Here is a 27,742-nt window from a genome sequence, read left to right as displayed (position 1 = left end):
TTCTAAGCACTGTCATATGTATTGGCCAATTTTGAAAGAAAAGTATCTCAAGTCAACCAATTTTAACTGTTATTCTTCTATCATTTTAAATTTTCTTTGCAAAAATAGAAGGTACTATCACTGCCAGGTAAAACTACCACCTCCAGATTAAACAACAAAAGCTACCAAGACCTCCTCTGCGAAAATTGGAGGGGAAAAATCCCTATGGAAGTACATAGTGAATGCAACAGTAAAGTTCCTTTAACTAGGATGGAAAATTGCCTCTTACTGCACTTACAGAAAACATCGCAACATGCCTATCAGGAAGTCCTCTAGACGGACAACCCACCATTTATTTGTGTTTTGGATTTAAGATGGTTAGATCAGTTCCAAGTAAAATCACCTTATAAAGGAGGTCATATGCCAATCTCTGTCCACTATTGCCAAGTTCAATATTCAGACTTCAGTAGTCAAATGCCATTGGCTCCTAAAACAGAGTCTGCATACATAATATCTAGGCAGAAGTACCAGGGCTCTGTGGGTTGTTTTATAAATGGTAGTTTAGTGCTCTTCATTCACCTTTACAGCTGTGAACCTCTAGAGTTCAAAATACTAATGTTTACAACCAGACCAGCTAGCAACTTGTTTCTTTTTAAACTTGGAGAGCTAATGCTCAAATGAACATATGACTCTAGTTTTTGGCAGTCCAAGATGGTCGATAAAATCCCAGAAGTTGTCAACACTATCCAGAGTGTCAGCAAGCCTTGAACCAAGAGCAACAGTTCATCTACCATTTTACAAGGTGCTCTTCCATCAGTGTTTTTCCAAACACCTACTAATACCGTCTCTGGAATAGTACAGCCTATGCACAAAATGAATAAGATTAATAAAATTGCTGTTAATTGCATTCAGGAACAAAGTTGTAACAAGGTAAGAACAGAATGCCTTAGCTTCCACTTAGCCAAGTGTGCTCGCCACAGTGCATTTTTCTCATGCACAATTTACACTCAAAGGCAATGAAGACCTTATAGAGTACTCTCAGCTTCACTTTCACTCACTCTCATCTTTCGTAGGCCACAACCTACTCCTAGGCCATCCACCCTTTCCTCATGTCATGCAGTGACAAAGGGTCTGAAAACAATCAAACTGATTTCCACAGAGATGAGGACAGCAGCACAATTACACACTTTTGGTTTTTTTCCTGCAAAGCAATCTCTCTTAATGCTTCAGTGTTTTTAGCACAAAACTCTGCTTGCAAAAGAAAACAAACAGTCCTAGCCTGACTTTAGTCCTGCACAAGGATGCTGCCCCACTCCCCACGCTTGAAATCGAAACCAAACCAAAACCAGCCATCAGCCTCCCACCCCTACGAAAATTTGCAGAGATTATCCTCCCTCCCTCATCACTGCTGCATGCAGCCTAACAATCTCCCAAGCAAAGTGACTCTTTGAGGGCAAACATCTTCTTCTGAAAGGCGCTCCCACGTGTCTCCTGTCATCAGAATGAGAAATCCACATGCGCTGGTGACAGCTACTTGGTGGCTATTCTGCCATGGGACATGGGATCTCATAAAGGAGTTCAGGCCATTCAGGCTCTAGACAATCAATTCCTAGCTGCATACCGCAGCAAATTGCCATGATAACATCACTAACATCACTTCTGCCTCCTTGTCACAACAGGACAGACACTTTCTCCATGCAGTATCTCCCAAAATGTTTCAAAGGACAAGTCACACTTACGGAGATCCCCAGCAGGGCTAGAACACCTCTTTATCCAGCTCTACATCAACATAGGGACAAGAACACAACTGTGAAAGAGTTAATTCTCCCAGTGTGGTATTTTTCTTTATTTTACCTTAGTTTAAGTGAAGGTAATTTTGCAGCACAGGTATATGCTAACCCAGGTCTACAAGGACTAAAGCCTTTTTATCTTCAAATCATCCATTCTACTAAATTCTTTTTTCCACACACTTACAGTTAAGGTGATTTGTTTGAGCTTAGGTATTTTGGTTTGTTCTTGACATGAAAAATGAAAAATCGTAGAGCTGAATATTTAGGAAGTCATTTATATGAAACAAAGTATCCCACACTGTTTTAGTTTTCTTGCTCATACTCACATGAGTTAGTCACAGCACGTTTGTCAAACATTGCCCTTTACATTAAGGCTTTGGCAAGTATGATAAAGTATAAGCACAAGCTCTGTAAAATCATACTCACAACACAAATTTACCTTTATAGCACTTAATTATAGAGGACAGCAACAGTAGGGTGTGTATATTTGATGCTTTCTTAAGCTGCCAAATTATAGCAGAACACGATTTTGAACATCTGAGGACAAAGATATAAACATCAGCCCCTTTTATACAGATAGGAGGAGGCTTGTACCTACTAACTGAGCTCCTATTCAATAAGAAAACATGTAAAATGAAGCAAGAAGCTCATTTTCTCAAGAAAAGAAAGATAACACTGTTCCCAAGCTTAGTACCACTGATTAGTAGAATATACCCTCATTTACTGCTACTGTATAGCCTAGACATACATTGGCCCTAAGTTCCATAATTAGTGTCCTCTGTTACAAGGATAGAGTATTACATTCATGTCAGAAAGGAGGGGAGAAGGAGAGGGGTGGGGAAAGATACTGTTCCATATAAAAGAAGCTACTGTGTTTCACTGGCTCTCTGCAGAAGGGTTCTGTAGGTGGTCATTTAAACAACAAAGAAAGTTCAAGGGTTCAAAACAGATTTCTGCTCCTTAATACACAGAAATCTGCATTTTTAAACTCAGTCTCCCTGCTGTGCAATTATGTATGAGTTTAAGACTAGTCGTTTTCTTACAAGAGGCTGTGTTGTGCAAGTGGGAGACAAAATCAGGTCACTCAATCACAAGAAGTAAATTTCTCCCCACCAGCCACTGCACTCCTGAGAGAGACAAAGAGGAAAAGGCAGATTTTGTTACCTGCTCAGACTAGTGCAATTTCTAATCATATCCTTTGGAATTTTGAATACCTCTTCCATTTCCCTTCAGACCTAGGGACTAAGATGAGAACCTAATTAAACTGTAAGTGGTGCTGGGTAAAAATCAACACTTGCTAAGATATGACATAAAGAAAAGATCGGCCAAGATTGCTGCTGTAAAATATACATCCCCTGTTTAAAACAAGGCACCTGTCCTTTCTGAGACTCCTGTGTCTATTCCAGTATCATTCTCTTTCTCTTACTTGCCTTTGAACACTTAATTTAAAGTTGCTTCTTTCCTCAGAGACATTTTATATATCTGCTCAGCGTGTTCACAATGGTCCATATGCACTGAAGGTCATTCCCTTCCAGATCAAAAAACCTAGAGAAGAACATATTAGTCCCAATCGCTCTGCTTCACCCCACTGCTCACTTTAGAACCTCTCAAACTGTCAGCAGAAATTCCCCCAATTTCACAGCAGCTTTGCACAGGCAAGAGAAGCCACAGCAGCAAAGCCTGACCCATGAAGAAGCCTCCCTCAGCCACCACCATGTGATTAATATTCACACACAAAGAACATGAATATTTTACAACTCTCCAGAGGGGGAAAAATAAACAAAAAAACCAACAAAACACAAACAAACAAAACACTATCCGTTGGTGTTGGACCAGAATTCATTATTAGTGAATATCTCTGAGACAAAATTTCTATTGCTAAAACCACCTGATTTCTTGTATGCTTTCACAGAGAAACCAGTAATTAGGGCTAAGGTTTTTTCCAGAAAGACATGGCAAAGGAAGCACATCAAGACAAAGCCATAGGACTATGTCTGTGTCATTTGCTCCCAAACATTACCTTCTGCATGATCATGAATGCACAGATGTGTTTGGAAGAGCCAGCCTGGGAAGAAATTACCTCCCTGACTACTTTGGAGGAGATTACTCTCAAACCATCCAGCAACAACTGTTTCTATAGGAAAGATGTAACCCAAGTCCATCAGCTTCGTTTATTTACGGTAGTTCAGCTCTGCCAACAGTTCTGTTACACAGCACAAATTCAGGTGTGCTGCACTGTCTCACACAGGGTGCCAGTTCCAGGACTCCCAAACACTGTCTTATTTCCCTTAGGAGCAGTCATTCTTTAGTTTCTGTATCAAAAAATGAGTACTATCAGACATTTCTATTTATTAGGTATTTAAAAAAATATTTTGTTGACCGAATGTCAACAGTAAATATATCCTGTTACTCAAAGCTTATTTGAAAAAGAAATTGATGCTTTACACTAGAGATTACAAAGTTAATTCTGTTTAGTTTCAACACAGGCAATATACTACACTAGATCAAAAAGGAAAAACAAATCAGAAACTGCTCTGATTCTCCAATATAGCCCACAGATCTAACCATGACCCTGTGTAGTTCAGTGCTGAAGAGCTGTGGATTAATTCGTGGTTAGTGAGTCAAGAAACAAAATCAGTCACTGGATCACAGTAGTACCCTTTATCTATAAATAAGAAAAAGCCTGGGTTTTGTCCTTCCTTTCCCTATACAATAAACTACAAATGGCTACAAAGAATGTTGAAAAGGAATTTAAAATGTGTGAATAAATCTAATAATTGAAGATATCACAGTTTAAATATATGGATAGATAGATAGATAGATAGATAGATAGATAGATAGATAGATAGATATTTAACCTGCATGTATGTATCTGTGGATGTTAGAATCTACAGATAAGGTTGCCATGCTCAAACTGTGTTAAGGACCACAGTCAGACGAGCTGCATGTTTTCCCTTGCTGGGGTCACAAGACTACTTTTTGTGACAGTGGCAGAAGTAAAGGGAAAGACAATTTTGAAAACAATCTTTTTTTCAGCCTGATTTACCACTTTTCTGTCTGAAAGAGGCACCAGTGCATGGTCTACTGAAAACAACCTTTTTTTGTCTATAATTTTCCTCCTAATTTACGGAGCAAATTTTTTTCTGCCTGCACAGGCAACGTATCATAGATTATGTTCAGAGGGAAGAGAGACCTCAGGTAGCCCCAAATGAGCTAATAAACATCTCTTTGTGACTTGTACTGAAGAGTTTTCCTGAAATGAGAGTGAACTTCAACAGTACAAGCCTAACTGCTGCTTCTCCAGCAAATGCCCCTCCAATGTTAATTGAGGGACAACTTCTCTCTACAACCTTCATCCTCCAAGCACTCAGAAAGACTCATTTTTCTTTGAATGCATTTTCACAAGTCAGATGCAGACATGGCACAAAGGAGGGGACTAAAAAATTAAGTTCTCCGAAACCTGCACTAGCTTTGGGAGTGCAGCACAACATCCATCTCCAGACAGAACTGGCAACATCTAGCTGTGTGTATTAATGCTGTGGTGGAGCCAGCGCTGCAAAAGCCAGAGGTAGGGACAGCCTGAAGGATAAGGAAAGCTTCAGCTGTACTAGAGGCAGCTCAAGGAAGGAAATGGTAAAGCAAGGTGAGAAGCTGGACCCAGCCAACTCCAGGACCCACTCAAAGCTGTTTCACGTGAGGCATATAAGTGCATGAAGATTAGATGGGGGAAAAAAAGCAAGCCCAGCATTAAGAGTTCAGATGATAAATCCCTCCAGATGGGACCCATGCACCACTGTTCTTTCTGTCCGATCTCGCATTACAAAGGACTGAAGCCACAAAACTGCTCTCAGATCACACACATCCAGAGTGAACTAGATCCTCTTTGAATTCAATTTCAGCAGGTATTAAAAGGAAGGGATTTCTCTTTCAGCTCTTGTTAGCATTTTCATCCCATTCTGGAATTTGTCTATCATTTTTATCTTTTGATTTAGAAATTTTAATAAAGATTGATGGTCTCCCTGAGGAAAAACAGGTGAGGAGATAGCACAAGTCGGATTATATCATCCCAATAAATCTTCCTTTCAAAACAAACACAGCTTTCTCTTCTTGCAAAATACTGCTCTTTAAAGACTATACTTTGTTTTTTAATAAAGAAAAAAGTCTTTCAACTGTGTTAATGATTAGCAAATGATATGGCAGCTCACCAAGATGCTTAGGCCTGTAGCTTTAGTCACGTATCAGATTAATACACATAAATGAAGGATTCTGTATTCTTCATTTACAATGGCTGAAGTCATCGGGTTTAGTGAGGGAAGGCTACAGCACTGAGCCTGGAAAAATGGGGAGGATGGAGAGAGAAACTGAGGAGAAAGGAGCTCCCAGAACACACTCATAAGGATACTGCTGTCTGCAGCCTCCTTTGAGTTGTGAATGATACCAAGAAATAAAAGAGCTCCAGAAGCAGCTTATAAAAATAATTAGTGGCATGAAAAGATCTACAGATGGAAAGACACTGGAGAGGTCTAATGTATTTAATTTAGATATAAGGGCACTAGAAAGAGGTACACAAAGGAATGAATAGTACAGAGAGAGAATTCCAGGATTCTTTAATTATCCAGCTTTGTAATGCAAGAACAAGTGGGTATTCAGAGAAATTAAACTAATTCCAGAGCGTTCCCAGGCAATACACAGGTAACCAGCAAAGCTGCTGACCATGTTTCATCACTGAGGCCAAGAATTTAGGAAGAATTAGAAAAAAAACCAAAAACACACACCCAGTTCAGTTAATAGTAGCATGTGCAATGACAACATACAGAGCGAACAAACAACACATAAGAAGCTCATGCTTCAAAGGACCTGTCAAAGCCAAGCCTTCCTTCTCTAGGATAAAGCTTCATGTGTGGGCAGTTGTTACTACTTTTTACTACAGTAGTTCTTACACTTTGCTTGAACCATCTGGTACCAGCCATGATTTTCTGATCAAAACTATTTTTCTGCATATTTGAGGATTGCCATTAGGCTCATGGTAGAAAGAATATTCTTTTCCTGCCCTGAGCCCTCGCTCCATGCTACCTCAGCCTGCAGCAGCCCATGCCTGGGATGGGAGGGACCCTGCGCTGCTCCCTCCACTGTTACAGCAGAACATTAACATTGACATGTGTTTGTTTCCATGGCCCTGGAACACCTCTCAGAAGCACTTCATTTCCTCTCTAGCAGCAGAAAGGCTCAATATAACTTCCCAAACTGGCTGTCATCCTCAGGTATTTTCACCACTATTGAAGGGGATGTGCGTGGACACTGCTCCACAGCTTTTCTTATCAGCTGATAAAAAGGGGACACTAATGTAATTCTCCTGCCACTGGCCATAGCTACAGAGTCCTCCTTAAGATGTGGAAGTTGTTAAAAATGAGTCTGTGCGCACCCAGGACCAGTGGTCTGGGCTCGTTTCCAGAGCTGAAAAGAAAACCATGTTCTCCCCCGGGAAATGGGCAGAGGAGTCAATCCTGCATCACACCAGCACCTGGGGAGCATGGGGCAGAAGGGGCACCCTCAGTACCCCTCAGGCCACAAGCATGGGACAATTTTTGCCTCCAGAGGGCAGAGAAACGTAAATGGAAACGATCCAGCTTGCTGTGACTGATCTGTATGCCCGGTCTTTTTACTGAGTTCCCTCGGAGAGGGAGGGAAAGAAGGAGGAAAAAAAAAAAAAAGCCGAGGTGATTCATGAGGGCGGGAAGCTTTGTCTGCCTGAATAATGAACCAACGGCTGGCCCCGCCACAGCCCCGCGTCCCCGCACAATCGCATCCGTCTGCGCTTTGTTGCCGGCCCGCTCAGCCATCAGCTGAGAAGTTCATCTGTCTCAGCAGTACGCGGTAATGATGGCAAGGGTTAAATACCACTTACATGGAGGTACAAAAGGCCAGTATAATTTTATATGAGGCCAGACAGCTGGTTTGTATAATTCCAGTTTTCACAGAGCGTTTTCTTTCCACTGCGTCCCCTTAAAAAAGCTTTTCCTCGTGAGTTAATTCTCTCACTGGAGAATGCCAGTGCAGCTCCAATTATCTCTGAGATAATCCAAAGTTAAATTCGCTGTCAAACTCAGACCTGGGATAAGGCTTCAAGAGAAAACCTCTTGTAAAAGTCCTCACCATGAAATCATTTAAAAACAAGGTAGAGAGTTTGTTTTGTGTCTATCCTGTTGCGGTTTTTTTCCCTAAAAAAACCCTAACCACTGTATGTTTCTAGGAGTTTCCAGATAAGAACATCTGTTTTTAAATAATCTCAGTGCTACTTTGGAGTTTCTACAGCTTACAGTGACACAATCAGCTGCTTTTTATTAACTTATTTGTTTGTGCAACAGCATTGGTGAATGTTCATCCATTCATCGCTGCACATCAAGCAACTGGGGCAGATCCAGTAGTAGGAGTGTTCAGTGCTTGCCAATTCTGGTACATCAGCACTAACTAGTAGCTGAATCATGCTTGCCTTGCCTGAGCAGGCACTCACTGAAGGCAAACACATACACAGTTGCTTACTGAATCCTCTTTCCTCCACATTTTAACAGCTAAAAAGTGAACTAAAAGCATAAGGAAACAACAAGGCATTCAAGGTGCAGCTGAATCCTCCGTCCTCTAACTCCCTGTCTCCAAGACTCTTTCAAATCATGAAAAAAATGCCCTTTTCCAGGGATATCCCTGCAACCATGGGTATAGGAAGGAACTAATCCATGAAGACTCTTGTAAATTTTTTTTTAAGATTTTACACTATCAGGCACAGCTTTGCAAGGCTTTGGAATACCGTCCTAGAAGCTCTTGGAATTTCTCACAGTGTGAGCTAACAGTCTCTGACTGCCAAAGAGCTGAGGGGAGGGGGCAGAGCAAAGCAGTCTCCTAATTTGATAACATGCTGTATGACCTTCACCTCAGCCCACTACTTGCAGCTTTTGGCACATGACTCTCCTGTCGAGAATGGATGGAGGATACTGGGCATCACTCTTCAATTCACCAGACAAAGAGCAGGAGCAATAGTGGGACTCACAGATGCAGGATGTGCCACAGCAGCCCTCAGGAACCAAAAATGAACAGTTTCACTTCAACAATGTGTTACCACAGAAGGGAGAAAGCCCCTTTACTGCACTCAGTCTGACTGGCAAGCTATCTTCCCTGCAAGTCTTCCTAATGGCTCAGAGCAGTGGACTTGATGCCTGTCCTGTTAGAGGATAAAAAGCATGGTCCTTGAAGCTTTTAATCATGGCACCTCAAGCTCTTAAATGCTTCAAAGACTGCATTATAGAGAGGCACACAGAAGAACCAGAAAATCCCATGGAGTCCAGTCCGTTTTCTGCAACTATATATATTCTGTAACTACCCCTTTGACAGAACTGTTCTATCCGATCTGATTTTCACTTTTTGCAATGAGTGGAAGTGGACAAGCTGCTTGGCAGCTCTGAAGATGCTGTGCATGATGGAGCGAGGGGGTGTTTCACTGAAAGGCAGGTCTCAATTTGTCCTGCAGTGCCCAATGATCTCACAAGAACAAACTGCAAGCAGTTTTGAAATGTCTTGACCAAAGAACTATTGCTGTCCCTGCTGGAAACAAAAGCACCTTGTAATCATGCCATAAACCAAGAAGTTTTATAACAAGCCCTCTCCTCTACCAAACTGCCACTGTAAATCGAAGAATGGAGATCTCCACCTCCACTAAAATGAACAAAGCTGTAGATCTGGGTTTAAAAGGTGAGGGGGATCTGATTACACTTTACAAGCCACCTGCAGATCTCGAGTAAACTACTATTAATTGAATCACTCTTCTGAAATTTCCTTTAAAGAAAAAGAAAGATACCGACTCATTATGGTTTCTTTGATCCTTTCAAACACAAGCAGCTATATGAAGCAAGTAATTTTCCTTCCTTGGGTCCTCCCCTATTTGCTCCCTGAAGTGTCAGCCTGCTCCAGAAGGCAGTCCCTGCTTGTGCCATAACACTGCTTATCCTGCCCATCATCTCTGTTAAAGACGCAGCAGTTCTGTTTAAACTACTAACGAGGTAGGTCCACTGCCATGGGTGGGTAAAACAAAATTATTTCTGATGTTTACCAAGGCACAGCAAAGAACGATCACATCAGGACACTACTTGTGATTTTCCTAGCCTCTACCACATTTTGGGAAAGGGCTGACTCCTAAGACATCCTGCTCTGTCCATATCCCCTCAGGAATGCCAGTCAAACCCAATGTTCCCCAAAATCCTTTTATGTTAGAGCATCTCTTTCTTGAGAGCCTTCATACTTAAATGATCATTTAAATATTCTTCTGCATGTGCATGATACCTACACTCACTCTATGCTTGCCAACTACGGAAGAAAACCTAATAGTAGTTTAATAACACACTAAGGTGATGGTAACAAAAGCAAAGCTACAGCTTTCCATAACATTAGATTTACTATATTAAGCTTTTAACACTGCAAGAGATTAACAGTGACAGATTCTCTTGTAGACTAGCAAAAGCTATTGCAATTCTTGCAACTTGCACATTAATCACATTTAAACATGCTGCTAACAGATGGGCATCATGGAGTGCTAGGTCTCTCACAAGCCAGTACTAACAAAAAGCATGTCTAGGAGATCTTGTGGCTGCTACAGTTCAGGGGGATTGTATATCCAGGCACCTTGTTATTGTTTTTGTTGCATATTATCTAGGATTATTAGAAAAGCTCAAGTTAAATAGATGACAGACTTCAGCATACGTGAGTGGGAAGGGAAAGGAAGGGGGGCAGAAAGAGTCAAAACAAGACCACCCACACAAAGTTCCTCTAAGTCCACATTTCACATGCATGATCATGATTTTTCCACTACACAGGGAAAGCATTAGGTTCTGCACTGCAACTTTTCCTCTGACACTACTACCTGCAAAAACCTTTCCCCAAAGCCCAGACACAAGCCCAAGCTCTGAAAAATGAGCTTCCAGGCTCAAACCTGGCTGGACAGAGAATGACAGCCTGTCCTCCCTCCCCTTTCATTAGTGCAGATGTCACATTCAGGTGGCCCTTTTTGACTGAAGCTGGGAGAGCACCTGAAGAAAACCAGCATTAGTACTTGGCACCCAGATAGAATATAGATGTTTAATAAACTTCCCAGCACCGTTTTTTAATTAAACCAAGTCCCAAGGTAAAACCTCATCTTTACATGACTGTAATTAACCAGGACATGTTGTCTGTAATGTAAGAAAGCTCAATCTCCTCTATGAGCCAAGCTTCAAAAGAAAGACTGGCAATTGCAAACTCAGCCCAACCTAAGGTTAGTCCTCACAGAGTAAGGCCTGCAGATCTCCTCAGCTCCAGCCTGCAAGGACTCCTGGCTTGCAAAAAGTAAGACTGGAGAATCCAACCTGGGGGTACTGTCTTCACACAGCACCTGAAAGCATTTGCCCATAAAGGACAGAAGCACTCCTGATGTGGAAGGGTCTCAGCCTTGCAGATTGCCTGTCATTTACAGAACAGTGTGTCGTGGATCTATCACCCCACAACCCAACTCAGTCTCACTGCTTGTGTGGTAACTCCTCTGAGAGGGAGGATGTGCTGTCACTCTGCCACAGACTGAGAACAGAGTGCCCAAAAGTCTGTGGCAGTACCCACTTCACACTGTGACATTCACAGAACTTAAGGGATTCATGTGAACTAGAAACTTTCACTGCTCAAGAGTGAAAGACAGGCTCATCTTTGAACAGAATGGATGGCCAAAAGTTTAGAGTGCTAAAACTTGGTGATCTGAATGCCACTAACAACCTTCCCTGGAAGTTCTCATGAAAAGTCAGTGGATGAATCCAGGTCTCCTAAGCAATAGTATTTTAGCCACTGGGTCCTCCTCCTCGGTTCCAGCCTGCAAAACTAAACATTCTCAGCTCATTCAGGAGGAGTTCAGCACCTGGATGGGTCTGAGTCTGCTCTACACACCTACCAGCCATTGACAGATAGCAGCTGAGTCCACCTAAAAGCTACCTGCTATGTTTCCTCATAAACCCCATTCCAGTGTCCAAAATGTGCTTGGCCAGGACCACACTGGCATGGGGCTTCCACGGAGCAGGGTTCACATGATACTCACAGCTAACCACTATGACTCCAAAACACAGCAGAGAAAAGGCTGTACAGACATGAAAGGAAAATTCAGGCGAGCTTCCACAAGCTCTACAAACCTGTAAAATGTTCCCGTAGTGCTATCAGGGCACAAAGCAGTAGAGAGAACTCTATTATACCAACGTAATAGAATAATATTGGTATATAATGAAAATAATATCGGCATATAATTTAGCATCCTCATACCCAAGGAGTATTATGATCCGAAAGAAAAAAACAAGAATTACTTTGACACTGGAGATGTAACTTGGACAAAGAAATATTCTAGTATCAGCCAAAGTTTGTCTCAGTCAGTTCCAGCCTTCAATACAAGAGCAATTAATTATGCTATCCAGCATTTAGCTCTAGGGCTCTGTCCATCTGCCTCATGCCACTAGAATCAAGAAGCTGCAGAAGAGCAGACTGCAGCAAACAAGGTCAGTATGTGCCAACTTCTGTAGAGACATATTTAACAAGCCCAAGGTTGGACTGTCTCAAAAGGGAACAAAGGCACGGGAGACATCTCTTTGCAAAAACAAATACAACATGTTCCTTCAGTGCATCTGCAAATGACACTGTAGACTTGCGCACTTTACCTTTCACTTACCCATCTGTTTTCCTGGAAGATTTGATTTCATTAACTTGGCTTTCCTACATTTCCGTTTTATTTTTCAACCCTTGCTGTAATATAGCTGGGGCAGTTCATTCAAAAGCAAAGTCTTTACTCTTGTAAGTATGCAAGTACCAAAGAGCAGAATTCCCACATCCCTGAGCAAGATGTATCTCACTTCTGATCACCTATTATATCCAGTAGAAGAGTTTCCATCAACACCATCACAGTCTCTGAGTACAAACTAATCTTCCATTGTGAGAGGGAGGGGATGGGAAGGAAGTGAACTCAATCATGAGATGCTTTTGAATGAAGATACAAAGTCAAAACAAGGAAAAAACAAGATACATCAATTACCTTCAGTTTTTACCTCTATCATGAGAGCTGGAGTACTAAATATTTTCTCTCACTTGACCAGTTTGCTGCTGATGTTGCTGTAAATTTCTTCTCCCATTTATCAAGCTTTTCTAATCTCAGTGACCAATGATATGTTGTCCAGTCTTTCCACTGGTCTTCTTCTGTTATCTAGATAAGTGTTTCTGTGTGTGTATATACATATGTGTGTGTGTGTGTATGTGTATAAACAAGGGTGTTCCTCCTCTAGTGACACACAGAATTTTGAGGAACAACCTCTTCTTGTTTTTCTTCCTCTTTGAGGAAAACCTATTTCCATTGTCGTTTTAAAAGGTCTGCACAAAAATGGGCACACTTACTTATTTTATGGTGACAGAACCTTTTAGTCTCACAGTCCAAGATGCTGCTTTATCAAGACAGATTTAAAACCAAACAGGATTCAGAAAGGAAATAAATAATCAGCCTGAGCGGTGACATTTTGCAGTTCCCTCTTATTTTCTTTAACTAATTGCCATTCTACTGGGTTCTTAGGAACAAGCAGATAAATGAAACATACTTTTAATCTACACTAATAATTTGTGTTAAGTTCCACTTGGAGAATTTTATAAATGAATAGTCACATTATAGCTGCTGAATGTAGCTGTAACCCATTCACTCATCTACAGACACAGCACCTCTCAAATACGGGTGCTCATTTTCATGATTTTATTGTTGGATCTGAGAGAGAATTGCACTCTAAATTTTGTATGTGTTGACAGAGGTGCCTAAAATCATTTACAGCATAAACTGGGTAAATACCCTGGGTCATACTTCATTCTGGACACTGATTCACATCAGCTAACAGCAACAGATAATTAATGATAAACCTTCAGGTGAGTCTCCTAGTCTCCCTTAGGAGAGTTTTGTCCAGAGCACAGCTTATCCAACCTCTGTCTGGGCACCAAGGCTATAACAAGCCTGCAGCAGCTGTAACAGAGGACTAAAAATACTACTGAAGTAATGAAGTAGTGATACTTATTTTAAGCTATTAGCAGAGTAATGATTGCCACAAAATACACTTCAGCTAGAGTGCAATTTGAAAGTACAGGAACTTAAACCAGTGCTTTTAATATGCCAGGCACAATGAGTGCATTTACAACATCTATTAAAAGCAGGTTATGTTTGGGGGAGGGGGATAATTACATCTTAGCAGGTAGTTTATTTACTGAACAAGACAGCATCACATTAAAGATAATCAATGGAGAATAAACCACAGCTGTAAAAATTAATACTGTTCATTCACACCATGAAGGGAGTGAGGGGGGGTTATCTTTGCTATTAAGACAGAATTAAAAGTATAGGCCCTGTGAAACCACCATGAGAAGAGGAGTAAAGGATAGGATGGCACAAAATGAAAGTCATTCGAGGCATAAGTTTCAAAAAAAAACAATATTGAAAAGAAATAATCAGTAATTCTAGAGGGGAAAGAGGAATATGAACAACCAGTTTTGCAAGCAGCGGAACTAATGAAGCCTGGTTTTCTCCAGCTTTTATGTCATGCAAAGACTGACTTTCACATTGATGTAAATGTGAGCTCCAACTGGAGCACTTTTTTTATTAGGTTGGAACATTTATTTGGGATTCTTTCCCCAGTGGATTTTCTAGTTTCTAATAAAGAACAAGACCTTCCTCCAAATGTAGCAGGAAGAATCTGTCCTCTCCTTTACTTTGCAGCCTCTTTTATGATTTCTACATTGTGGCAATGTAGTTGAAATTGTAGATGAGTAACAAATTTAAAACTTCTGAATGGCTGGTGTGAGATACCCAGGCACACCCACCCCCTTCCCTGCTATACACACAGCGTGCACTATTCCTTAATACATGTTTTGATAAGAAACAAGGCTAAAAACAGTGCTGCCAGGATAATCCAACTTATGGGGAAAATTTGTCTTTGGCATGCTAACCATGTGCAAGGCTTCAGGCAATTTTCTGCAGAGACCAAGACTCAGGTTCCTGCAGCAACACTTGTTGCAGGGAACAGTCAATACAGGAGGGGAGGTGAGATCTCCTCAGTGTGCTGAGATAGGAGCCTCTGTGATGATTTTAACTGCTGGGGTATGGGAAGGCCAGGGGAGCTGTGTTTAACACAGTCTGAAGCAGCAGAACCAGCCAGAAGGGGTTTCAGGTAAGTATGAGAAAGTCATCCTCCCCAAAAAAAACAAGAAAAAAAAAAGTTTGCATTCAAAATCTGGGCTTTGCAGAGCTATGTAGCTTCCAGGGGTAAGGCTGGGCATGTGAAAGTCACTGGTCAATACATGATATATGATTTCTTTTTTTAGAAATTAATTAAGATACATCTCTTGACTCTTCTCCTGCACACAACACTTCACCAAAGAGAAGACCCTGCCTATGACAAGAACTGGCCCTCTTTTTCCTGCAAGTAAATAAACCTTACAGTGAGAAAAATGGAGCTGCATAGTGTCCATTCTTTTGGACCCCGTCTGATTTGCATGGTAAGAATTAAATCATAATTAATCCCTTGTTTCACTTATTAAATTGCCCCTTATCATAGCTCACTAAGTACTGGATGCAGTGAAACATGTATAACATCTTTAAAAAGTTTGCCTCTGAGCATCACAGGGAGTTACTGCTGCCTATCTTGAACTTCATTCATCATGAAGATCTGATTTCTGCAATCATGGACAGTCTGAAGAGAACAATGCTTGGTAGGCAATGCCTTTTTGGAGGGAAGAAAAAGAAAACCAAAAAATCAGGCAAAATTAAGCATGCACAGAGAGCCCAGTTTTGTCTTTAAAGCAATCCAAAGCTTCTGGACACACCGGAATTTTTCAAAGCACCTTGCATATTCTGCTCCTAAAAATGACCCAGTTCTGTAGCCACTGAGACACACATCTTCAAGAAGAAGGATTAGCACCTTTTCCTCCCCAACGCACCCTCTGTCAACTTAAAAGTGAGGTCAACTTAAAAGCCTGTTCAAACATTGTCAAGATGACAAAAAATGCTTTGGGAATGCAGGGGGAAAAGCTGCGGAGGCCTGAAGACTCTGTGCATATTTATAGCACAAACACACCGCCCCATGCTCATTCCCCATAATCACATGCACACACTCGCAAGACGTCTCCTCTGGACTTTCTCAGGGACTCAATCTGAGTGGCTGTAGTTCAAAGTCCAACTGCCTTGGCAGCTCAAAAGAAAGAGAAAACCATGGTGGCTTTGTAAGAATTACAGTGATCCTATTAAAAAAAATATGTCACTCTGCTGGGACTTAACGTGGCAGTGCCACGCAGCACTCATTGAATTGAGCAGCATTTCAAGCACACAGCTCCTGGTGTAATAAGACTACAGGCTTAATTAGGTTCCTATCAGTATTGCTTTTCTCCTGCCTTCAGACAAGAACGTATAAGAAAAGATTGTCCAATACAGATACTGCAATTTAAAGTCTCAAGTTAAGAACACAGTGGGTGTATATCTACTATAAAATCTACCCTAAAAACATGCCAGTTGTTAAGCTAAGCAGTGCATTAGAAGCAGTTAGATATAATGAGAATGTAAATGGAAAGTATTCTAGGGAGATATTTCAGCTAAAAACAGCATACACTGTATGCTATCTTTTATTTTAATCATGCTCTAAGCCCTGCCTTTTTGAACTTTTTATAAATTCTGCTATCTCCCTTTGCAGTTACTTACATATTGGTATATAAATTCAAAGATGAGAAGCAATTAGGACTGAAGCAAAGACTCCCTCTCTTGATGCTAATACATCAAAGGAAGTGAAAAAAACCTTCTCCCCCTCATACGCACTGCGTAACACAGAGAGTTTCTGCTCTTCACAGCCTAATAGCTCAAGTAGTTCCAATCGAGAGTCTGATGTCAGCCTCTGATTACATGGAGATGCCAAGCAATTGGAAAGAGCAGCTTTTGAAAATCCCAGCTCTCTGACTGCGGCGACCACACAACCCTGCAACAATGCTTTTAAAACACATATGTGTATTACTCACATCAGCTGGTCCTATTTTTTTCCCCACTTTGGACATGGTAACATTGCTATTAAGAGTTTCCTGGGGCTCTCTGCTTGATTTAGGTACAACATGTGTGAAGGAAATGTGTCAGATGAGGGGCTTTTTTAAACAACCATTGCTCCCCTGCACCCAATCTCTTTAGCTCTCCAGTTTGGAGAGAGGAAGAGCCAGGTGCTGCCTTTAAACAGGCACACTTGAGAAGTCTGCTTTTGCCTGAATGGAGAAGAAGAGGTTGGGACTGGCTCATGGCAGGGATCAGAAAGGACTGTCTCCCATTCTTTTTCTGGACCTTTGCTCATCTCTGCCAGACCAGCCTAATCTGATCCTTGGAACTGAAGCCTCAGAACAGGTAAACCTGTGTACGAAATGCCAACAAAACCTGATTCTGATGATCCAGAACAGCATCTGAGTGGCACCCTTAAATTGGGTATTTATAGTTCCTTCCTGCAAGTCCTTCCCTCAGTCCAAGGACATTTGAGAACTGTGCAAGAGTTTTTGGAAACACTCCAGGCCCTCCATCGTTCATAAAGGAAAACTAACATCTCTTATGCATCTGAATCAACAGGTGAATGACCTCCCCATGCCCTCAATATGTTATCAGAGTCCGTTTATTTATTAATCACCATATCTCTCCTGTATGAGCAGGGGAAGTAACCAAAAGTAGGAATGACTCCATTTATTTCACTGGAATATTAATCTTTTGTTTCTGTATGAACACACACATTACGCTATTAAGGCTTTTAAATACAAGCATGGAGTTTTAAAGAGGTTGTAGAAATAACTTCTGTTAAACCACTAGATCCACAGTAAGTCTATGCCTCTTATGGGTCTGGTTCTATCTTCTCTGCAGTTTTGCTCCTGTGTAAAAAGGAGCTAAAACATTCCCAGCAGAATTTCTAATAAACCCACTGGAGACTTTTGCTTGGCTCTTGAGCATGAGGCAGAAAGAAGTTCCACTAACTACTATGATATTACACAGCTGTGTAGCTGCAGTGAGGTGGAAATCAAGCACTGAATGTTTTTTGATATCATGCTTTTTAACTGGCAGGCTCTCCATCTAGCAACACAATCCCCAAACACTCAAACCTGGTACATTAGCTTAAGTACTATTTGTGGAATGACAAGCAAGGAGCTGTAGAACAGACATAGGCTTTCTGAGGTACACCAATGGAAGACCAAGTAAATGACATTCAGCAAAACTCTAGAAGATTTCCACCTTTATCAGGGAATGGCTTCGGAGGGAAACCTCTGCTGTCTGCTCTTCATCTGTTACCAGGCTGTGCCAGATAAAGTCTAGTGAATCTACCTGAGCACTGAGCCCTTAGAGCCTTTTCACTGAGCCTCTCACTGGCCTTGGCAGGACAAAGGATTTTACGTTATGCTTTTATCTGCAAAGAGACCAGAGTCTGCATTCCACAAGCTAACATGACCAAAGGTGACAACCCCAGCTTTCAAAAAGTTACATCCCTGCCAAAGCCACCTGACAAATTCTATCCCATTACCTTCTATCACATACTAAATGCATGAGAAAAAAATACCTCAAGCCAAGCCTCTGAATGGTCATGTTCCTGTGTTAAAGGTCTTCTATTGCTGTTCTGTAAACAAAGATAAGGCATTTTTCTCCTAGATGACAGTAGTCTAGCTAATGGTGCTCTAGCGAATGTTCCGGTAAAGTGGAGATGGCATCCTGAAGTGAGCAGGTTTTTCTTCCTCTGTCCCTTTGTTGTTCTGACAGCAGTAAAGGTAAGAAGGAAAACCCATACTTTGGCCTCCCTTTCCTTTCCACTCTGCTAAAGTGCCATCAAGCCTCTGCATTTAGAAGAAACCATGCACTGAGGAAATTCTCCAGCTTTCCCACACTCACAACTTGGGTTATTTACATTCATGGGCAAACTACAGGCAAGAGCACCAGAGAGGTGAGCTCTCTGACACAAATGAGTACACAGTGACCAGCACAACACCGAGAAATCAAACCTAGCAAATAAAGCCAAAAGCCCTTCTCCTTTTCCAAAAGGACAAGTGAAGAGGTTGGGTCATTACATTCAGGCAAGTAGAGAACACAAAGCTGAAGGTGATGGTTTAGTACATCCAGTGTACAGCTGCTTTTCTTTGGAGGTTTTATTCTGCACCCAACAAGGACTTGCCAATTAATACAATTTTAGTATAGAAAGGGAGCTCTGAATACATCCTCTCGCTTCATGTCCCCCAGGTTACATTAGTGTGTACCTCTAAAAGTGTAACTATCCTCACACTTAGATAGGCTCATTAATTATAAAGGGCTATAATACAAAGTTAAAGGAATCTTTTCTGGTTTGTCTCCAGCAGTATCTGAGATATTTTTCGTAAATATATCCAACCCATGGAGACCTAAAGCTGTGCCCCAGTACCACAGAAAATTCGTACAATGAAAATTGCACTTTAAATCTTAAGAATCTTGAGAAGCTGAGATAAAGTGCAACAACTTGGACTCTTTTTTTTCTTTCAAGATGCATCTACTCTTAAGGTCTTATGTACCTCCCTGAAGATCTCTGCAAGGATGCTCAATGACCCTAAGCCTGCGATGGCCTTACGATACAACTGAATTCTGAGATGGAAGCATGAAAGTTTCTTGATTCCATTTCAACAGCAATTGAAATGGACTTCAGCACATTAAGTTAAGAAGGAGGAGGTGCATTATCTGATGAGCTTTGGGTCTAATATATGTTTTGTAAAAATGGTAGGATTGTGGCAGAAAACACATGAAAACCTTAAAATGGATTGAACGTTTCCCTGCAGAGCTCAAAACACAAACAGAAAAGCATTATATCAGTGTGGTTAAAAGCCACACTAACAAAAACCCCAAACCAAACAAAATCAAAACAAAACCACCTAAAAAGCACAAGGAAAGAGACTAAAAGCAAGAGTGAAACTCGCCAGGCTGTTCTCAGTAATCAACTTCAATCAAACAGAATAAATTAATGCAGAGACTAAAATTATAAAGAATCAGTTCACAGCTGTCTTTTTTATCTCAATACTGACACTTCAGGAAAGAAGAAAATCCTATAGGGGAGCTCACTGTAGAGATCCAGAGGCCTCTGAAGAGCAGAGTAGAGATCCCCACACTCGTAAGAGGCTGCATCACTAACTGTTAGCACATAGCAAAATCAGGAATGGAAAAGTGGAGCAATGAAGATACAGCAGGCAACTTCTGGAAACGATACAGCTTTTAGAAAGACTGGCTACTGGTAACACACTGATGCTTTCAAAAAAAAGCCTGGAATGCGTGGAATTCTCTGGGATGCCAGGGTGCAAAAAGGATCTCATTAGCTAGGGCTTTCAAAATCTGCTGCCTGGTTGTTACCGATTATTCAGAAAGCAAGATGGCTTACATCATCAGTTTCTGTAAAGTACTATATTCCACTTAAACTGCCAGATCTCTAGTCCCCTAGACTGAGAAATCACCTTTCCAAATAAACCATGGAGGCACTGAGTCCCTACACAATAGTCCAGCACTTCTTCTACATTTCCCTATTACCAAGATAATCAAGCATCTAATAATAAAACTGGGCAGTACCACACTGCTCAGTTCTCTTGCTGGCAAGAAGAAAACTTTAAGCAACAGCCAGACTCACAACAATAATGTTATTCCCACCTGGTTCTGCTTTAGAAGCAGACCCTGGAGCTGCTCATGATGAAAAGCAGTAAAGTACTTGGAGTGGCAGACGGGCAAAGTAGTTAGTTCAGGAGCTGAACAGAAAAACATTTCTCACCCTTGCTTCTCTTACAGTCAGAGGATGGGAAAGGAGTCATATTTGCAAGATGCTGGCTGGCCAGAGGCTTAAAAGGAAGATGAAAGGACAAGCAGCATCTGGGGAGGCAGAGGCGAGGGACCTTGAGTTTTTGAAGATGACCTGCTTGTGACCGCCCAGAATCATTATTTATTGTGCCTAACAAGGTTTTCCAATCACACTAAACAGTGGCAAAAACAAAGGGCAACACATAGGTAAACACCTTTACCAGTAGCTTAGCAGAGGAGTTTAAGTACTTTTCTTAAAGCAAAGTATACACATACTTGCAAATGCTCACCATTGCAAGAGCTGAGAATGTTAAGGCCTTGTGAAAATGACAGCAGCAGTGATAAGCATTACTGGAAAAATGCCAGTTTTAATTTTAATTCTTTGTTAATATTTCCTGAATCCAACATAGATGTTTTAATAAAATAATATGTAATTTTCAATATAATATACATTATTAGGCAAAACTGTATTATATGCTATTTTCAAGAGAACTCCTTTCCTGCTCCCCTTCCCTTTGATATTATCTCTACAACTGCCAAGGAATGGCATTCTGGGCAAGGAATGCCCCTCTAACCACTGGCTCCAACAGCTCTTGAGACGGCATTAGCCCATCATTTCCTTTTCCTAATGCAGCATGTGCGTCCACAGGGGGAATCTCAGAATCCAGCTGGTTTATGAGGCATGGAGAAAAAGGCCTTCCACTGCCACAGCTCAGTATGTAGGGCTGTCCAGTAGTATTAGTCTCAAATCACTGTGCTGCACTTTAAGTTGGAACATGAAGAATGTCTCACTGTGGCAATATAGGCTAGTAGTTTTAAACTGACTCCTTGAAAAACATGTGGTTGGGCTGTACTGTCCTGGTGTTAGCATCCCAGTACATGGTGTCTTGGTCAACGCACCAAGAAGCCCAGCCCCTCCAGATTCATAATATGCAATAAATTCAATGCAGCCATTACAGTCATGCCACGGGTGGGGTGGCTGCATGCCTGTCACCAACTTGCTCCTTGTGGTTGTGAGTCCAAACCTCCAGCCAGTTCTGAATTATTCTTAGATGTGTCATTTGGGCTGGACAGCCAAAACACAGCCCTGAGGCCATCCCATCATTTCCATGCTCACCACAGGAGATAGAAGTCAGTATGCTTTAATGCTAAACTGGTTAGGTCCTGGGCAGATCTGTGACCACCTGCGATATATCTCTTGGTTTCAAAAAAACAACTGGGTGTAGTAACTTGAGTGTAATACTTTCAGGAGTGAATTATGTAGGCACTTCATGCATAAAACAAACATTAGCATAGTCTTGCTGAAAGTAATAATGAAGGAGGAGGCGTCAGCCCAGAGAGGAGAAAGCACACTATCATTATACACTACAGGGAAGATGGGCAGCTTCCTGACAGGCAGTTTTATCTGTCCCTTGGAAACAGTGAGTGGTCTGGAGGCCAAAGGGAGGTATTGCTGTGGGTGTGTATGGGTTTTGGGGGGAATGTGAGGAGATGATGTGTAGAGTGGTGCTGTTCAGCTCTGGGTCTCAGCTGAGATGTTCAGATGCATCACTATGTACATGCAGCTCCGCTGATCCAGCACTGGAGGGGGGGTAAAAGCAATCAGAGCAGACAAAGAAGTTGACTGCTCATGTATGTTGGATCGGTACTGAGACTTTCACCTTTAGGGAACATGTGGCACAGTGCTGCATGGAGAAAAGTGATGTGGACTGAGAGGTGTGCTTTGAGCAGCTGCACAGCTGCAGGCAGGACACAAACCTACTGGAGGATGGGTGGTGGCAAAGCCCAGCTCTGTGGAGGATCCCTTGGCTGACCAGACCTAGGGTCATCTTACAGCTCTATCAGTGGCACTGTGCCATATACAAGGGGAAGGAGGAACAACTGGCAAACACAGGGAAGACCATGACCAAAATTTTCTCCCCTCTTAAAGAGAGAAGGATTTAAAAGAAAACAGAGCACAAAAAAAAAAAAAAAAAAGGATTCTGCATTTATCATCACACGGATAAAGCCAGACTCTCTAATTAAGCAGATGACATAACTGTGCTGTAATATCAAGATTTTGCTCTGTGATTTGCAAACAAGCTGCACTTGCACAATCCAGAAAGAAAAAAGCCATACAGATTAGAACAGCTAAGCTCTGCTCTCACTTACATTAGTATATACCCACAGTTATTCAGCTCAAAAGACCTACAGATGAGAATGTGATACGAGGAGTTTCATTTCCTCAGACAGTTCCCTCACTAGCTCAGCCAAGCCTCCTTCTCATTGCAGTTTCCAATCACAGCCCAGCACTCTGCTCTGATTACACACTCATCCTGAAACCACAAAAAACCTCCCTCGGTCTCATCTACGGCTGATGTATATTAATACATCACCAGCAAAGTCACTGTACAGCTGCTGAGTATGTAGCTTAAATACCGTTGAATACTTAAGGCTTGATTCTGTTAATCAGGACAGCTTCACTGATCCTAGAAGAGTCATGTATATTCTACAGTGCTTGAAAGGGGAGGAAATCCAGAGTACAATTTTTTAAATGGCATATTCATTAAAAACACCTAGAAGAGGGCATGGTCTTGTTAACCCTGGTGTAAACTCACTTTGCTATACTTAGTGGAGGTACTCAGGATTTAGCGGAGTACAGCAGAAGGCAAAAACTAAGCCAAATTCTCCTTTCAAGCCATTGCTTTTCCTAAAACAGATACTAAAAGGTCAGAACCAACACCAATCTCTGCTACTCCAGACTTCCAATCCACAGCCCTATGAATCAAAAAAATACATATCCACAAGTGCTTGGGAAGCATATGCACCAGTGAGAGCACAAAATCATTACACTGCTGTGAACACGAGCCATATTCAGCAGAAATCAGCAGCTGTTAGGACTACAGAGCTTGTCACTGCTTTTATAGTTTGGGTGGAGAAGAAACAGGATTCAAGCACTGCTCATAACACAAGTTCCATATTGCCTTGATCTTTATCCTTCTCCCTCCCCCCCCCCCCCCCCCCGCCCGGCTCTTCAGGGCCACTCTTTAAACAGAAAGAAGTCATTAGCCAAACTTCCTTATTTTATGGCCCCGAAAGTTAGGCAACGACGAAGCAGTTTTATTATTTCTACTTAAGAGCGTAACATTTCGATCGGGAATTCAGAGACACTTCCAAGGGGAAGAGGGACAGGCCGGCAAAGGGAGAAAACCCAAAGATGCCCGAGTGAGGCGGATCATCGCCATCAGCCCCGGTGCCCCGCTGACAGACCTCGTCCCCCTCCCTGGCCAAACCCTTGGCTGCAGAAGATGCGTCCCGAGAGCCCCGCCAGCCAGCTCCTTACGTAAGGCACAAACCACTGACATCATCCCTCCCGCCGGCATCGCCGCGGCGCCCAGCGGCGCCCACAGACCCGACCCGACCCGCGCTCGCCCGTTCCCTTCCCACTCTGCTGCCCCGCCAGGGCTCCTTTCCCACCGACTCTGGCCCCAAACTTTGCACGGCAGATTACCAGGGGACGGCTTTACCCGCCGGGCGCCCCGAGCTGCGGTGCGCTCCATCCATCCCGCGGTGCTCCCCATCCATCCCGCATTCCGTGGTACTTACGCACTGCCTCCTGCTTGGGGTCGAGGCCCCGCACAGCTCCCTGGAGGCCAGCGATGCGGCCGTGCAGCGCCCGTACGCGGCGGTGGGTGCCCTGGATGTCAGCCTCGACCTCCTGGAAAAGGGTGCAGGCATGCCGGGCCACGTCGGAGAGCTGTCGGAGAATCCGCGACAGGGCTACGTTGCTGACCGAGCAGAGGTCCAGCACCATCAGCACCGCCGCCGCCTGCCTCTCCCCGCCGCCGGCCGCCTCGGCGCCCTCGCTCGCCGTCCCCGGCTCCTCCGGCGGCGGGTCCCGCGGCGGCGGTGGCGGCTCCGCGCCCCAGCTCTCCTCCAGCACGGAGGCGGCGGGCTGCCGCCGGCACAGCCGCTGCGGCTCTACGGTCCGCTTGGCGAAGGGCATGGCCGAGCCCTCGGCCGGAGCTTTCCCGGGCTCCCGCGGGCACTGGCGGGGATCGCTGCCCTCCTCCTCGTCCTCCTGCTCTTCGTCCTTCTCCTCCTAGCCGCCGCCGCTCCTTGCCCGCCGCCGTCACTCGCGGACGGCCGCCGGCGGGCGGCTCATCGCCTCGCTCCCTCCCTGCGCGGGGCTCCTGGGCTGCGGGGCGGCCGCCGCGCCGCCGAGCATCCGCCGCCGCCGCTGCCGCTGCCGCCGCGGGGAGCCGGGGCGCATCCGCGCCGCCTCGCTCGCTCGCCCGCTCGCTCTCACGCCGTCCCGCTCCGGTGTGAAGGGGCGGCCCGAAAACCCGGAGAGAGGAATCCCACGGCCGCGAGGAGGAGCGAGCCGCCGAGCCTCCCGCCCGGGAGCGCGGCGGGGCGGGGGCGGCGGGGGGACCGGGGCGGTGCCGAGCTGTCGCCGCCGCGGGGAGGCGCTGCGGGGCGGGCGCGGCGGCGCGGGCCCGGTGCGAGGGCGGCGGAGGCACCGGCGGCCCCTGTCGGGGGGGGACCGCTGCTTCGGGCGGACTCTGCCTCCTCGGCTCCGGCCCAGCCCGTCTCCCCTCCGGCGGGAGCACTGCTCAGGTGCGCAGAAGAAGAAAGAGAAGCCGTCTCGAGGGGCAGAAGGGAACCCAACTCAGCAAGGCCCGACTGCTGCGGGAGGGTGGTGCCCGCCCACTGGTGTCACCTCTTGGGGCACCGCGGAGGTTGTTGCACTCCCTGAAGTCAGGTGCAGGCACTTGGGCACCGGCTGCTTAGGAGGGGTCAGGGAAAGCTGGGTTCCCGTCAGACAAGGAGCGCTGCTTCTGACGCAACACAGCTCAGCTTGCGTACATACACTCCTGAAAGGTGAACGTGCCTAATAAGCAGGCATGAAATCTGAACACAGACTCTAAATTATTGGTGGTAAATACCACTGAAAGAAGTACTGTAAAAGGAGAGCCGGGCAGATGCAAATGCAGGCATTCCAGTTTGGAAACAGCAGCTTGTTTGCCCATTTGACCTTAACTTGTCATCCTTGCACTTGTGTGTTGTTGTACAGCCTGTCATTACATGACCACATAGAGGCAGCTTTTAATTACCTCTGGTCAAATAGCCTGAGTTGCAGAGAGCATCACTGCCAGCCTGGTGATACACATACCCCACACTCTGCAGATGCAGTGACTCTCTCCTGGGACAAGCTTAGGTCCACAGGGGGGATACAGCTGCTTTCAGAGATCAGAGTCTGAGCTGATGAACGTTGCTGGCCCTAGTGCTGGCTTTTGACGTGGACTGTTCATGTGCCTTCATGCTTTGCCTCTGGAAAGGGGAACACACCATGACACAAAGTCAGCTCAGGTCTTTAGCTCAGGTTTCTGACTTGGCTTGAAATGTGTCCCAGCCCTATGCTTGGGCAAGGAGGAAGGCACAGAGCCTATCCCAATCTCAGCATCTCTTCCCCACGCTTCCTGGAGGGCTTGATGTTCAGGTGTGAACCAGTGGGAGAAAGCAGGGATGTGAGAGCTGCCACAGGTCCAGGGACAATGCTCAATCAGTACTAAAAATATTTCTTGGACCCAAGATGAGCCACTACTAAAATCACTGAGGTATTTGTACCCCATACTTCGGAGTTTCTTCTGCAGTGGGGAGGCTTTTATCTCTTGTAATGGAGTGTGTACTGCTCTTCCTACCTGGTGGAGTCATGATACATTTTTTATAAGCCACTGAAAGTTATTTTAATATTTCACTTGAGATTCATAAAGCAGGAGGGCACTGTTAAGTCTTAAAGCTTCAGAAAGAGCAGCAGCCACCCAAACTGGTGTGGGATCAGAAGAAAAGGACCAAGAAACAGCAGTATAACATTCACCAGGCAGGGGCAGGAGATACCTCTGAGGAAATCAGCTCGGGCACTCATTCAGCCTCTCTCTCAGGCACATGATAAGCCAGTGAATTGAGCCATAGGTAACAGGTAAAAGTTGCAAGGGGCAGGATTTTAGATTGCACCTTACCACAGCCTCCCAATAGCACCTACTCTCTGATCAGCTCAGATAGGACAAGAGCTGGGCAGCTCTCTTCCTTCCCTTGTAAACTTGATTCCAGCAGTATATCTCTACTCAACCTCAACAAAGCTACTAGAACCCAGTGCTTGCTCTTCATTTACTTCTCCCGGTCTGTTATTACTACTTCACATTTACATAGACTCCATGGTCTCTCTTTTTATCCTATGCTTGGAAAGGTACATCTTACTTAGAGACACTACTAGTCCCATGACAATTGTGTGGCTTGAGTACAGGACATACAGCACCTCACTACACAGGAATGAACTTGTTCAAAGAAGGTTCTGCCAAGTCTGTCCATCTCCACCATAGCTAGCATATTTTCATTTTGCAGGTTTGTAGCGTTACTGTCCTTCCCTCTACAAGTCTAGATGTTGCATTTTTCTTAATTTTTCCTTGCAAGCAGAACAGACTCCACATGCAGCTTGGGTGAGGGGCACTGGCACTTTCTACCAGGCAAGTGGAAATACAATTTCATTTTCCTCTGGTCAGAACACAGCTCCTATCTTTGCAGGTGCTGGGGAGTCAGCCCCAGTCATGCACTTACTATGTGGTTTTTATCAGTAATATTGTGTGGTGCAAATCCAAATTAAGTAGCTTCTCAGCTGCCCCCAGGATTGCTCTTGGTATGTCTGTTCAACAGCAGATGTGGTAAGAGGGGAGCAGTCCCAAAGGTTAGCCTCATTTTCACCCAATGGGTCTTTGAAGTCTCTTATAGGAAAAGGAGAGGAAAAATACCTTCCATGGGGGATTTTGAATGTTGTCTCAGTTGTGAAGTGCCCCTCAGAGGGGCCAATCCCTCTGCACTGACTGGAGGCTTCTCTTGGCTGGAGTTAAACCTCAAGACCCAGAGTATTAATTTGTGAACATACCAGCCTGGACCAACCAACCACATTGCTAGATTTCAAGAAGCACTTGCTGACCTTAGAGATTGAGACATGTCAGAAAGAATATGAGTCATGAACAGAGATAAATAGGTGAAATGATTCCTTGTGTGTTTATTTATGGCAGGAAAAATGTCATGTTGAACTGTACTGCTGTCTTGCATGTGCATG

The 27,742-nt window shown here is 43.9% G+C and overlaps 1 protein-coding gene across 1 annotated transcript in view; it reads right to left on the bottom strand.

Annotated features, from left to right (window-relative positions):
• The window catches only part of NHS (NHS actin remodeling regulator), a gene marked incomplete at both ends in the record, with an annotated part of 245,308 nt that extends 220,686 nt beyond the window's left edge, over positions 1–24,622 (bottom strand). The window contains one exon of the mRNA XM_082277619.1: positions 24,223–24,622. Within this exon, the coding sequence (XP_082133745.1) occupies positions 24,223–24,622 (400 nt within the window). The remainder of the gene's footprint in view (positions 1–24,222) is intronic.
• Between the last annotated feature and the right edge of the window lie 3,120 nt (positions 24,623–27,742).

This window comes from Coloeus monedula (assembly GCF_965178545.1).
Source record: "Coloeus monedula genome assembly, chromosome: 3".
NCBI lineage: Eukaryota > Metazoa > Chordata > Aves > Passeriformes > Corvidae > Coloeus > Coloeus monedula.
This window is presented reverse-complemented; position numbering and strand designations above follow the sequence as displayed.